This window comes from Schistocerca nitens, chromosome 7 (genome assembly GCF_023898315.1).
Source record: "Schistocerca nitens isolate TAMUIC-IGC-003100 chromosome 7, iqSchNite1.1, whole genome shotgun sequence".
Lineage (NCBI taxonomy): Eukaryota > Metazoa > Arthropoda > Insecta > Orthoptera > Acrididae > Schistocerca > Schistocerca nitens.
The window spans coordinates 435390495-435406017 of NC_064620.1; the positions used below are offsets into that span (position 1 = coordinate 435390495).

At 44.5% G+C, this 15523-nt stretch overlaps 1 protein-coding gene across 1 annotated transcript in view; it reads right to left on the bottom strand.

The window, feature by feature from the left end:
* The window catches only part of LOC126194967 (chitin deacetylase 1), a 224975-nt gene extending 209802 nt beyond the window's left edge, over positions 1-15173 (bottom strand). Inside the window, exon 1 of the mRNA XM_049933360.1 lies at positions 15020-15173. Within this exon, the coding sequence (XP_049789317.1) occupies positions 15020-15080 (61 nt within the window). The 5' untranslated portion in view covers positions 15081-15173. The remainder of the gene's footprint in view (positions 1-15019) is intronic.
* Between the last annotated feature and the right edge of the window lie 350 nt (positions 15174-15523).

The following is a 15523-nucleotide window of genomic DNA, read 5'->3' on the forward strand; positions in this document are numbered from 1 at the left end:
TATGTCTGGAACGCTATCGAGCTCCAGTTCCGCACCCACAAACCACCGACTCATAATTTACGGGAATTGCGTTACCTGTGCGCAGACATCTGCTGCCACATACCTCTGGAGACCTTCTGTGGTCTTTTCGAAGCCCTGCCACACTGAACTGCTGCAGTATTGCTATCGAAATGTGGACTGGCACGGTATTATGCAGGTGGTCATCATGGTTTGGCTCTTATCAGTATAAGCGGGAGCAGTTAGAAAATATTTTTGCACACAAGCGACTTATCATTTAGCGTCCCTCCACTTTCCCTCGTACACGTTCACTCACGTCGGTTTTCCTTACTAAGTGTGATACACACTGTGTACAAATCTTGCACTTGGGTACCCCTGACAACCCCAAGCAGCGGCTTGTGTCACTTGGCTCCGAGTGTAGGTTCAGTTGTAGTTAAAGCAGCTGAAAGAATTCCGTTCACTGTTTTGATACTGGAAAAATCAGTCGATCTACAAAGGAGATTACTCGTCCGGGTAGCCGTGCACGTTAAAGCACCGCTTCCGGGACGGGAAAATGCGCCGGCCCTGATCGAATCCGCCAGGCAAAGCTCGTTGTCCCGGCCACCCTGGATGTGTTCATAGGCGGTTTCCCACATCCCACTAGGTCAATACCGGACTGATTCCTAGGAACCGTCTCAACTACACGATTTAGAAAACTTTCGCTCACTTCCACAAGAATTTCACTGAACGCAGACAGTTCGGCTGCGCATAATATTCCGTCCAGGTGGATAACGGGGCGGCTACAGGAAGGGCATCTGACCACCCCTTAAATTAACCATGCCATATCCGTTAGTAGACATACCGACCGCCGGCCGGGGCGGCCGAGCGGTTCTAGCCGCTACAGTCTGGAACCGCGCGACCGCTACGGTCGCAGGTTCGAATCCTGCCTCGGGCATGGGTGTGTGTGATGCCCTTAGGTTAGTTAGGTTTAAGTAGTTCTAAGTTCTAGGGGACTGATGACCTCAGAAGTTAAGTCCCATAGTGCTCAGAGCCATTTCAACCATTTTGAACATACCGACCCTGCACAGTGCTGGTCATAGGCAAATGAAGAAGAAATCTGTAAAGGAGATTGATTAGAAATATCTCGTTCAACCCGTCCTAGAACACTGCTCAAGGGTGTTGGACCCCTCATAAGTAATGAGGGAGATCGGAAGTATACCAAGAAGAGCAGCATGAGTGGCGTCAGGTTTGTTTGGACCACGGTAGAGTACCACAGAAATACGAAACAACTTGAACTGATAGACATATGAAAATATATGCAGACTCTCCCTCAAAAGTGCATCTTCATAATTCCGTGGCGCAGTGACTGCCGGAAACTTCGGGTGCGCAGCCGCTTAAATTCAGCTTCTAATATTTCGGCTGTATATCGTTCAGCCCTCTTCAGAGTGAGCCGAAAGACTAAGCTCCAGCACTCGCTTGATCTTTTTAAACTCACGGACCACGGCATGCGCATGTCGGCCACTGACATACAGCCCACAATATTTTGGAGGTATGTAGACGACACGTTTATAGTGTGGCCTCATGACGAAGATATATTACAAGAATTTCTTAAACCATCTGAACTACATCCGTGTACAAATAAAGTTTACAATGGAAATTGAAAAGGAGAGATGTCGTCCATTTTTGGATGTTTTAAAATCACTTGCCAACACATGCTACCGGCCTTCGCAGACGACGTGCGTTCTCAGAAGCTTCGTTCACAGAGCACACATCATTACTGACGAGAGCAGTCTACAGGACGAGTTTCTACACTTAAAGAGAATTTTGGAAGCCAATGGGTACTCTCAACAGCAGATACGTAAGGCACAACGAAAGAAATCAAAGTTGAGCACAGGCAATGCAGAAGACGACATCCATGGCTTTTCTGCCATATATGGAAAGGCTATTGTTAAAAATATGACCGATCTTCAAGAAGCACAAAGTAAAAGTGATGTTTCGTCCTTCACTGGAGACGGCAGCACTCTTGGGTTCCGTTAACGACCATGCGATTCTCCCGAAGAAAGTGGCCTCTCGTACTCGGGCAGACGGTTCATACAGTTAAGATGACGGAACATCGCATTACACTCGCCTCTTACAGCCAAATAAATCGACTATGGTAGAACACCGTGTTGACTGTGGTCACTCTATGTTGTACGAAAACGTCGAAATTGTAACGTCCACATCATCTATGTGGGACTCGGTGGTGAAAGAGTCAACTGAAATTCGCTTGGTGACCAATTTAATTAATAGAGATAGCGGCTTCAGCTTACATAAGGCGTAGAGATGGCGCTTTCTGTAATGAACTTAATAGACGTCACGACAGTGCAGTTCAGAGTGACACATCGACTTCCCAGCGTGGATCGACTGCGCAGGCGCAGATAAAATTGATGCACATTGCACTTCTTTACCGCCGATCAACGTCTTTGGCGCCTGTGTATCTCGGGCAGCATACGCAGTGGCGCGGTCCGCGAATTTAAAAGGACGGAGTGAGTGCCCGACCGTCTATCTTTCGCCTCACTCCGAAGATGGTTGAACGATATTCAGCCGAAATATTAGAAGTAAATACTGAATTTATGCGGCTTGACGCCCGAAATTTAGTGGAAGTAACCCGCAAAAGCCTACTTGCAAAGTGCCAAGAGCCACAATTAAATGATGAAACTAAAAATATACTACAGCCTCCTATTTGCGTTCCCCTTGGTACCGGCAAGACAAGACTACACTAATTACAGCTCGCAAAGAGGCATTTAATTAATCATTCTTCTCGCACTCTATATTTGAATGAAGCGGGAAGAAACCCTTATGGTGTACGTGGTACTAATGGAAATACCCTCTGCCATGCACTGTACAGCTTTTAGCAGAATAAGACGTAGATACCAAATATCGTGCTGAAGTTTGTGACGGGACGTCCCTAATCGCAGATGACAGAATGCCGGAGGTAGCGAAAGCGACAAGTGTCGGGTCTCGAACGTCTGTTCCCGGAAGGCATGCGATATGGCCGCGCTGTGCTACGTTGTTGTCGGCCTCGCTTATGAAGAAACAGCCGGCGGCAAAACGAACAAAAACAGGGCTTCACCGCTACGGGAAAAGCGCAGCACGCGTTGGCCCGCCGTGAAAGTGCGAGCAAGCGTCACACACTCCTCGAAACGTCCCAGCAACCGTATCGTTAACCAAATTCCGTTTCACAAGAGTAGCCTTCCGCTCGAAATCGATTACTTACGGCAGGCACACGTTACGTGGCTGCGTGGAAATTGCCTTCCAACTAAGCCACGAGTGGGTCGGCTATGTCAACGATCAACTGATTGTATTCTCGCTGCGTTCACTCGTCTTAAAGTAATGGATTTTGTGTCTCCTTAATCTTTATTTCATTATTTGTTTTTTTTCTGGTAAACTGTAAAGGCTACATAAAGATATTTTCTCTATTCATTTTTTTCCCCTGCAAGAGAACCTGGAATTTCATTCTAATACTGGTCTCCCTCAAGAGACGCCAGACTTGTGAAAGCAAACACAGTAAAAACCTGTACTGTTCATATGTAAGAACGTAACTAAATGAAATTTTTAAGATAATTTTCGATTACTCTCGATCCTAGATAATAACTACCCGAAACAGTACAGACACCTCAATACATCGCAACAAAAGCATAGATACCACAAGTATCATGAAGTATTGATTCCCTGTGTATATTTGAGGCTTTGTTGTGCACGAAATGACTTACTTTAAGTACAATACGATATTTGTAGATCATGCTCTGGTTTCGTGAATTACACTCTAACACAAAAAAGAAAACTGACGCACCGTAAAGGAATTGTCCGTATGGGGCGGAAATCGATAGACGTGATGTACATGAACAGACAAATTATTACAATTTCAGAAAAAATGGATAATTTACCCAGGAGAAAGAGCTTCACAAATTGAGCAAGTCAATAACGCGTTGGTCCACATCTAGTCCTTAAGCAAGTCGTTATTCGGCTTGAAATTGATTGATAGAGTTGTGGAGTGTCCTCCTGAGGGGTATCATGTCAAATTTGTCCAACTGGCGTTTAGATCGTCAAAATCCCCATCTGGTTATACGGCCCAGTCCGTAATGGATCAAATGGCTCTAAGCAATATGGGACTTAACTTCTAAGGTCATCAGTCCCCTAGAACTTAGAACTAATTAAACCTAACTAACCTAAGGACATCACACACATCCATGCCCGAGGCAGGATTCGAACCCGCGACCGTAGCGGTCGCGTAGTTCCAGACTGTAGCGCCTAGAACCGCTCGGCCACCTCGGCCGGCGTTTTGTAGAACTCCTTGAAAAGCTGTCCTGTGCTTACATTTCGGTACGATAACACCTGTCCGCAATATGACGAGAGTTACTACTCCTTGCTTCGTCCTTGCCAAATCCTAATTTGGCCAAAAGGTCGTCAGATCTCTCCAGTTAAGAACGTTTGGAGCATTATGGGCACAGCCCTATAACCAGCTCGGGATTGTGACGATCTAACGATCCAATTAGACAGAATTTGGTAAGCTATCCCTCAGGAGGTCATTCGACAACTCCATCGATCAATGCCAAGCTGAATAACTGCTTGCATAAGGGCCAGAGGTGGACCTTCGCGACATTGACTTCCTCAATTTGAGAAGCTCTTTCTCTTGAATAAACGATCCACTTTTTCTGAAACTGTAATTATTTGACTCATCTACATCACATCTAACGATCTGCACCATACGGATAATTCCTTCGTGGTGCGTCTTTTTTTATTATTATTATAATTTCTGAAAGGGTTCGCGAGTTCGACATTCAGTTCTGCAGTGACTTTTGCTGTTGTCGCCTTCAATTACCATCTGTCACGGTCACTTAAACACAGTTTCGTCCGCGTTGTGACTTAGCGGATGATGTTATCCCGCTTTCCCTGTAGGTGGCATAAATCTCCGTTACGGTGCCTCATGAAACACCAAACACTTCGACCCCCTTGGTTACGGAAGCAGCCACCATGCCAACACCAACAATTTGGCCATGTTCGAATTCACTTAGCCCCGACACAATGCAGTGACAACTTCGCAGATTACTGTTCTAACCCCCAACCTCCACCCTCCCCGCCTCCCCTCCCCGCATGACACTTGCAACGTACTGAGGCACATTTCACCAAAATATTATCTGTTCTGTTTCAGTAAAATCTTTTTTCCTAAGTTTTCCTAAAGGCTAAGAAAAGGATAATCGTTCTCGGCATTCATATTTCGATTTTCCAAACGGGGAAAATATTTGCTAGAAGAATTTATTAAGGTTCCATGCAGACTGGCAAGAATTTACTTTATTTCTTTTTAGCCGGAAGGGACTATCTGTAATAGTAGATTAGAGAAGATAAACTTCTTTGCCAAGGTCGCAAATAATAACCTTTGTTCTCGATAACCGGCTTCTGTAATCAAAGTTACCATCTCCAGATCTCGATAGACAGGTTATTGCATAACTGTAAAAGTACTCCATCTCGTGAATTGGTAGGTACATAACAGACTAGAAGACAGATGCACCCGCATGTCAAAATTAAACCAAATATGTACGTAGTGTTCACGACACACATCTGTACTCCTACAGCTGTTTTAAGAAATACGCAACAACCTCTCTGTCAAGATATGAAGATGGTAACGCCGGCCGAAGTGGCCGTGCGGTTAAAGGCGCTGCAGTCTGGAACCGCAAGACCGCTACGGTCGCAGGTTCGAATCCTGCCTCGGGCATGGATGTTTGTGATGTCCTTAGGTTAGTTAGGTTTAACTAGTTCTAAGTTCTAGGGGACTAATGACCTCAGCAGTTGAGTCCCATAGTGCTCAGAGCCATTTGAACCATTTTTGAAGATGGTAACATTGATCATTGAAACCGATTATCAAGAATAAAGGTTATTATTTGCGAATTTGGCAAAGAAGACTATCTTCTCTAATCTATTTGAACGAACTGGTGGGCGGTAAAACAAATAAACAGAAGAGTGGATGTCCTCTTGTGGGCTCATACGAAGAGTGTTTTGTATTAGACACCTTTTCATTGCGAAGAGGATCTGTGTGAAAGAATTCTCTGTGCCTAGGACATTTGATCGAACAACACTGAGTTTGTTAGGACGGATAAACATAACTTAATGCAATGCCAAGCCTTCACGGAAGCTAGGAGACGGCTCTCTGGAGAGTCATGTGAATGTAGTCCCTCGTGTAAATGATGCAGATAAATATGGTTATCACAAAAATGTGTCTATTTCGATTGCTAATGTCGTCAGAAGACCAATCGTAAATTTGAAATATTCTCATTTACTCTCAGTTTTGACTAGGTCGTTCCGTCAATAGGATGCCCTAATGAAAAATCGTACATTTGCACTTCTCTGTCACCACTGAACAACTGCATCAGCATCGCGGGAACACACTGTAGATTGTAAGAATCCCGTGATCGATATCCTTCAGAGTGAATGATTTTTGGAATCTGTCTGTTTCATCACAGTGAATGAGTGCGATGCAATTAGGCTTGTCTTCTGTTGTTCGTAAGTGGAATGAAATGAGTTAAAGAACATTATCTTTTATTTCAGAAGGACGTTACCATCTTTTATGGTCAATTTGACAGTAAATGGTAACAACCACGTCAACTATCGTTAAGCAGAAATTGGGTGTTGTGCTATCGTGTCTCTCCATATAGTCCGAGAGCCAACCATTAGGAACATCGTCAGATCACTTAAAATTACGAGAATGAGCGCTTATAAGATGAACGAGTTCTGTTCGATAAAAATTGCTCTAACATCCAGTTCCGTCTTGACTAAGTATCGTCGAAAAGTTATGCACGACATGAAAAAAATGTAATTCCGTTTATTTCACGATTAAAGAGTCGTAACTAGTCGACATGTCATACACCTAGGTGTAACAAAACTCACAAAATGTATTTCTCCTTCACAGCTGTTAATGGAAAGAATCTTTTAATATCGAGTCTCATACTAACGTTTAGACATATGAAGTAGAACCATCATCACATAATGCCAGTGTAATTACATAGATGGTAGACTTCGATTTATTAGCAAACCCCTAGAAGACTGCAATATGTCAACAAAAGAGTTTGCTTTCAAAAGGACTGCACAACGGGCATATGCAATGAGAGGTAACACTAGTTGCCAAAGGTCTGACTGAGAGACGAGAGAGTTCTGAAAAATCTTAATTGGCTGACTCTCTACTTAGACACAGCAAGAATTTGATTTCAGGGCAGAAACTAATAATGTTCTTCAGCTTCCTACGAATTGATCCCGTAGAGGTCGTAAAGTCTGAATTAGACAAACAATAGTTCGTATGAATATAAACGATCGTGTGGCGTTGTTGTCCGGGAGACTCGGAAGTGTGCAAGCAAAGAATGAAGGATGCAGTGATGTCACTGACGGTTGAAATCAAGACAAAGACAGCAATTTCATACCTCTCTGTTCATAATATCTGCTAATCATCATTAATGCTACTGGAAAGAAAGTGGTATATTGTTTCAGTAAAGCTTTCGAAACGACTCAGTGGTGACACAATCGGAAGAGTCAATCGACCAGTGGGCACCAAACGACAATTTAAAATGATCGAAGCAAGCTTGCGAAGAAAGTATAGTGAATACTAAATAATACACAATAAAACGAGTTTCCAAAATGTCATACCCTACACGCCATGCAGAGGGCATACACGTGTAAAGTAAGAGTTTGGGCGTCATGCGCTGGTGGGAGTTACTTCCTTTCTCATGCCTCTTCCTTCTTCTCTTTTCCCAATGTGTAGCAGGTTAGGTTAGTTTAGTGCTGTTTAACGTCCCGTCGACAACGAGGTCATTAGAGACGGAGCGCAAGCTCGGGTTAGGGAGGGATGGGGAAGGAAATCGGCCGTGCCCTTTCAAAGGAACCATCCCGGCATTTGCCTGAAACGATTTAGGGAAATCACGGAAAACCTAAATCAGGATGGCTGGAGACGGGATTGAACCGTCGTCCTCCCGAATGCGAGTCCAGTGTGCTAACCACTGCGCCACCTCGCTCGGTCAAATGTGTAGCAGTTTTGCTGGTTATGTTATTCTCACTGACTGAATATTTGTACAGTTCTTCTGAACATATGCTGGTAAGGCAGTATGCTGTCTCGATAATCAGAGTCAAAAACATAATTCAGATATTAAGTGAAAAAATACTGCACTCATCTTGTGCCAACGAACGAAACAGAATGTAAAAAAGTGGTATGCCCAAAAGACTCAATGAAACACGGGCTCCAGAACTGTATAACGTGTGAATGTCGACGTACTTCCATTACAGTGAGAAAGATTTTTTTTAAAAAATCAGGAGAAAACATACACAGTCGGAATAAATTTGCTCTGCTTCATGCCCATAACGTCCGTGGATGCTTTACAATTGTTAGAGGTATTTAAAATCCGTCTTTGCTGCTACTAAAAGCTGCGTATTTACATTACCACACTAGTTTCGTTTTATTGATTTAAAATATCTTCAGTGATGGTATTTTTGTCTAATTTCGGTTTATATCTAGAATTGTCGTCTGCTTGCGCGTTTTCCAGGTATTCCTGCGTTTGGCACTGATATTTTGCTCTCGTTTCACACTGGTTGCCTGCGTTTCTCGGCATAAAGTACCATGAAATACACAGAGGTGACAAAAGTATGGGGTAGCGATATGCACATATACAGATAACGGTAGTATTGCGTATACAAGGTATAAAAGTGCAGTGCATTGGTGGAGCTGTCATTTGTTCTCAGGTGATTCACATGAATCGATTTCTGACGTGACTGTGGCCGCACAACGAGAATTAACACGTTTTGAACGAGGAATAGTAGTTGTAGCTAGACACATGTGACATTCCATTTCGGAAATAGTTAGGGAGCTCAATATCGCGAGATCTACTGTGTCAAGAGTGTGCCGAACATACAAAATTTTTGGCATTACTTCTCACCACGGATAACGCAGTGGCCAATGGCGTTCACTTAACGACCGAGAGCAGCGGCTTTTGTGGAGAGTTGTCAGTGCTAACAGACAAGCAACACTGCATGAAACGGCCGCAGAAATTAATGTGAGACGTACGACGAACGTGTACATAAGGACAATGCGGCGAAATCTGGCGTTAATAGGCTGTGGCGGTAGACAACGGTCAGGAGGGCCTTTGATAACAGGACGACACCGCCTGCGGTGTCTTTCCTGGGCTCGTGACCACATCTGTTGGACCCCAGACGACTGGAAAACCGTGGCATGGTCGGATGAGTCCCGATTTCAGTTGGTAAGAGCTGATGGTAGGGTTCGAGTATGGCGGAGCTCCCATGAAGTCATGGACCCAAATTGTCAACAAGGCATTGTGCCAGCTGGTGGTGCCTCCATAACGGTGTGAACTGTTTACATGGAGTGGACTGGGTCCTCTAGTGCAAGCGAATCGATCATTAATAATTTGCAGCCATTTATGGACTTCATATTCCAAAACAACGACGGAATTTTAATGGACGACAATACGTCATATCACCGGATCCTATAACTGATCGCGATTAGTCCGAAGAACATTCTGGACAGTTCGAGCGAATGGTTTGGCCACGGACATCGCCCGACGTGAATCTCTACGAACATTTCTGAGACATAATCGAGAGGTCTGTTCGTGTACAAAATCCTGCCCGGCAACAGTTTCACACTTATGGACGGCTATAGAGGCAGCATGGCCGGCCGCGGTGGCCGAGCGGCTCGAGGCGCTTCAGTCCGGAACCAAGCGGCTGCTACAGTCGCTGGTTCGAATACTGCTTCGGGCATGGATGTGTGAAATGTCTTTAGGTTAGTTAGGTTCACGTAGTAAGTCTAGGGGACTGATGACCTCCGATGTTAAGTCCCATAGTGCTTAGAGCCATTTGAACCATTTGAGGGAGCATGGCTCTGAGCACTATGGGACTTAACTTCTGAGGTCATCAGTCCCCTAGAACTTAGAACTACTTAAACCTAATTAACCTAAGGACAACACACACACCCATGTCCGAGGCAGGATTCGAACCTTCGACCATAGCGGCCACGCGGTTCCAGCTGTAGCGCCTAGAACCGCTCGGCCACCCCGGCCGGCTAAGGCAGCATGGCTCAATATTTCTGCAGGGGGCTTCCAACGACATGTTGAGACCATGACACGTTGAGTTGTTGCACTAAGACCTGGAAAAGGAGGTCCGACACGATTTTAATAGATATTCCATGACTTTTGTCACCTCATTGTATAGTACAACTTGTGCTTATTTTCCGGCATTCGCTAAATGAGATGAAAGCCCCGAGTAAAACATATCAGTAGCGAAAACGAAAGGAATTCATTATGCCATAATTATCAGCATACTCAGCACTTTCAACTAATGCGAGAGGAAATTTTCCACTGTGATAGCTGTTACACGAGCCTCTGTTTTCGAGATGGCGGGGTAAGTTAGCACCTTGATAGGAGAATAGCTGTAGACGCGAATCACGGCAGTGCCCACTTTCTCCCTCGCCCGACTAGCGGCTTCGCATTTCCGCTGCCGTAACGTTACACACGAGACTAGATGTCGGGCGGCAGTGAACGCCGAGGGCCAAGAATAACGACGCTATGCGAAACAGTGGGCGGCGCTTGCAAAATGTAGAGGAAGTGGCGAACGAAAAGCAGGATCTCAGCCACTCCGTCCTGGCTTTCCAAGGACGGGAAGAGATGCGCCTTTCACTAGCTCGCTTCAGGAAACCAGTTACACAACTTCACGCCAGCCTCCCATCATCGCCGCCGAGAGCTACGAAGCCGAGAGTATTGTCATCGGCTTAACTGAGTTATTTATTCTTTGCTAAATTACTTCTCTCTGCTATTTTTTTCCTCTGACAGGAAATGCTCGAGTAAAAATATGCCTCAGTTTAAGAAAAACTGTTTTTTCAACAACGTAATGAAAGAGGGAGAATTTCCTTCAGAAAGCTATCCTCGTGAATAACTTTTTTTTTTTCGAGTCGATGCAAAATTGCAACGAATCCGTGAGATCATTAATTCCGACTTTATGACTTCATCCCATACTGCGAGCCTTGTTTCTAACTTACACAACTCTCCACCTTGCACATGCTGTCCTATCTAGTAGTTTTCCTAGACACCTATTTCCCCGAGCACTTGCTTCGTCGATTTTTAGATAACCGAAGGCAGAACAGTACTTACCACATACTAACGCAAAACGCATGTAGTGAGTTGAGCAATCACCGAATTCTCTAAATAACTAGAGCTGAATGCTACGGTGTATGGTTTTCTTTAACAACGACATGGTATCAGAGCTATTCGGAAGGTAAGGTCCGATCGGTCGCGAAATAGAAATCACAGTGAAAATCTGATGAGGCTTTGTATAAATGTGTTGGACACTGTCTCCAGTATGACAGTCGATCGTGTCACGTTGCTCTTTTCCAGCTCTGAGCGCACGGTGAGTACGTAAAGATGCCTAGAGAATAGTGTCTCTCGCCAAGGAAGTGGCGAGATTTCACCTGATTTCATGCAACCCACACAACGTAACTGTCTTGTATTTCCTCCTTCATGACAATTCCTTGCCGCACACTGCAGGGGCAAGGGGGACGCTCCTGTAGTGTTTGCCATGGCAAATGTTTGACCACTCACCGTACACCCCGGACTTGGCTCCCTCCGATTTTCACCTCTGCTCGCATGAACTGCTGGCTATGAAGACAAACCTTTTGGCACAGAGAACAAGCTGCAGATCAGCGCAGAGGTTTGGCAGAAAGCACAGGCGGTGACAGATGTCTCAGTCGGTGCGGCGACTACGCGGAGAAGTAGCTGGAAGGTGTAGTTAGCTGTTACAAATAAACCATTTTTGATTTTCACAGGGGTTTCTATTTTGCGAGCGATCAGACCTTAGTTTCCGAATAGCTTCCGTATATTTCCTTCCCTATGCTTATCCATCCTTATGTCTCCTTTCTAATGATTTACATATCGACGGAATATTAACTCTAGCTTTCTTATCTATAATAATTTCGTTGTTACAGACGGATTTCTTAGCCGTTAAGGACTTCAATATCAGCAGTTATTAATTTCAAGCCAAAAGGCCGTGCGCAGAAATGTAGTCCTGTTTGATGGCCAGATTCATCCAAAATGAAATACAAAACATAGGTACCAAAAAACTTCCTTTAAAATGCTCGAGAAATGCCCGTGATACAGCTGCAGTGGGTGATCGGTGCCATAAAGTATATTGCTACAGCTTGCTTGTACATTTCAAGGCGATGCTGATTATTTATTTCCGAAGTATCACGAGTACTTTCGTAATAGAGTTACCTTATTGTCGACCTTCCTTGTGACATCAACATAGATTAAACAGACAGCACGTATATATCTAAAAGTATAATTACTGATTCTAATAGAACATCTGTGGGATGAAAAAAGTCAAACAGTTAGAAAGTTGGAATCACCCAATATACAACAGCCAGAATAAAGTTTGACAGACAATAAGAAATGAATGAACAACATAATGACTGGAAACACAAAGATTCGACGATACGCATCAACAGTTGTAAATAACCAGTGTTACTAACAGAGCCCAGTCCTCGCCACCGCGGCTTGGAACTGATTGCACTAGACTATTCCGAAGCTTTCAAACACTTGTGGGCACTGGATAACATCAGTAGTCTACGAGCCTAAGAAATGAACGGTTCTGGGCAACATAACGCCCAGAAGTCATCTCTACTTGAACAGAAACATTACATTTTTGTGCGCGGTAGTTAAACGCGGCCGGAAATGGTTATTATCTTTCGTGGCTGCACAGTCGCAACTTATGGCGAATGCAAACCTTAATCAATGGAAGGTAATGATAACTAATGATGTGTTCACTAACATGCGTGAACAATGGGCAAACCATGAAAGTCTTCGAGCAATAGATGAAATGCACAAAATGTTAAAAGTTAAATCAACTATCCTGGACAACATAAGATTGTCAAATTTTGCTGTGTCTCGTCGAAATACATCTCAAGTGGGACGAAAATTGTGAATACCACATGGCTTGCAACCTCAGACCTCTCAATAATGGTCAAGTACTTTTTTAAGAACCTGAAACATTCTTGACAGTGAAGAGTCACAATAAAACAGATGTAAGGAATATCTCTTACAAACTACTTCTTTCCAGAATGTCTAACTTCTATGAAAATGCAACACTGCACAATAATCTCACATCGAGAAGTTATACAATCGATCCGTGCTAGTCTGATAAATTAAATTCCCTGTCATTAATTTGCTCTTGTCAAAAAATTTACAACTATTTCCGATATTTCACGTGGGACAATCTGGTACATGGGTCTTACCACTTATTTCGGTGACCGTATTCTGAGATAACAGGATACACCATCAGAATGTCAATCACCATGCAGTCGTTGTTTAACGTATCACAATTTATTCGTGTTCTTCTACTCTTTTTTCCCACAAGCATGTGTTTTAACATCAGTGATGTACACATTTAACTCGTGCTAGTTCGCGACTGATTTATCTCTTGTTTGTCACGTTTCTCTCAGAAACGGCATCTCGTCTGGACTGTCTATGTGAAGATATCGATATAGATGAAGCAACAACACCATACGTTGCTGAAGATTCTGCAAGTTGAGCGTGTGACTGTGATAAAAGTTATTGCTCAGTAAGAGATGTTCGAGTGTAGCGTGTACAGGAGAAGTCCTTCCTTTTCCTCTTACTTCTCTTCGTTTCACTTAGGTGGAAGGTCAAATAAGCGTGGGGTTTCGGTGGAAGTTATCACTTAGCTCTTTGCAGTGCATGAATGCCTTTCCCCAACCGAACGACAGAGTTCTGGTTTAGACGGGCTAGTATCAGCAGTTGTTTCTGTTTCGCAGCATCAGGTAGGACAGAAAATTGGCAAATAAAAAAATATTTGGAAACTATATAACCTACAGTAAACACCGTACGATGACTAATACGCTAAAGACATAGATGTAAAAGCGAAAAAAATTAGCACTACTACGACTGCTTCGTCATTTTACTGCCGCCTGTAGATCAACAGTAATGAGGAACGCACGAGCAAGTAGCTACTTAAGTCTGTTTTTTCTTTTTCTTTTTTTTTTAAATCATAAGAAACATATTATTCCTGTGACTATACTGTCAATGAGTAACAGTTGGAATCGGTGAACTCACACTAATACCTAGGTGTAACAATTTGTAAGGACATGAAATGGATATCACAAAGCTTCAGTTGTAGGTAGAGCAGTGGCAGATTTCGGTTCAGTGTAGAGTAAAATAGAACCAACAGGAGATACTGAACCTATACAGAGAAGGGTAGCAAGAGTGGTCACAGGCTTTTTTGATGATGCCATAAAAACTGAACTGGCAGGCACTTGAAGACAGACAAAAACTATCCTGCGAAAGCCTACACACAAAATTTCAAGAAGTAGCTTTCAGTGATGAAAGAATACAAGTCCCGACGTACTGTTCCCGTGAGGATCACACACACAAGATTCTACTAATTAAGCGCGCACAGTGGCTTTCAAGCAACAGTTCTCCCGCGTTCCATACGTGAATGGAAGAGGAACAAGCTGACACGATGCAGAGTACCGCCTCCCAACATTTCACAGTAGTTTTCAAAATCTGGCTGTGGATGTAGCGATGCGTTGGACGATAATGTGTACCTCAGTCCCACAATGAGCAAACGGATAAATAGGTTATTCGAGTGTCAGAATTCGTGCCACCTGTCAACGGAGTAACTTTATTTCCGGGTCGCCGCCCAACTGGGCGAAACACATCCAGTACTGCACAGAGGTCCCATGCTGTCTGATCACATTCGCACGAGGCAGTTGTTTCTGGGTACCAAAGTCCAAGGGCGCAGCTAAGAACAAGCGAAGGAAGTCAGTGTGGCGGGACTCGGAAGGCCACACACGAGTAGCTGCGCTACCGCGATACGTGGCGTGATAAACGTCGGAACACGGCTTCCCAGAGTCGGTCATCCGGGGTCGACACGTCTTTACTGAAGGACGTGACTAAAAAGAGAAGGAACAACAGGGAGGAGAGGCGCGAACGGGCCGGCGGGCGGCTGTACTCACCGGTAGAGACGAGCAGGGCGGCGGCCAGTAGCCGGTACAGCGGTCGCGGCGGCGCGACCATGGTGCTCGCAGGAGAACTGGGGACCCCGTCTGCACGGCAGGCGCTCAGTGCGGCTCGGCGCGCCCCACCCTCGGCCGCGACGGCAGAGGTAGGGGCAGGGCGGCTTTCCAGCGGGGACCTGGACGTGGGTGTGTTCAGGAGGAAGGGGCGGGCTCGCCAGAGAGAGCTTCAGAAGAAAGGCGAACCGCGCGCGACGGCAGCACGCAGCGGAACCTCCATTCAGAACCAACTCGTATGTGATACTGAACCGGTTCATTTCATTTATCGCATAACTAAAAACCTTATACAGGGTGTTACAAAAAGGTAAGGCCAAACTTTCAGGAAACATTCCTCACACACAAAGAAAGAAAATATGTTCTGTGGACATGTGTCCGGAAACGCTTACTTTCCATGTTAGAGCTCATTTTATTACTTTTCTTCAAATCACATTAATCATGGAATGG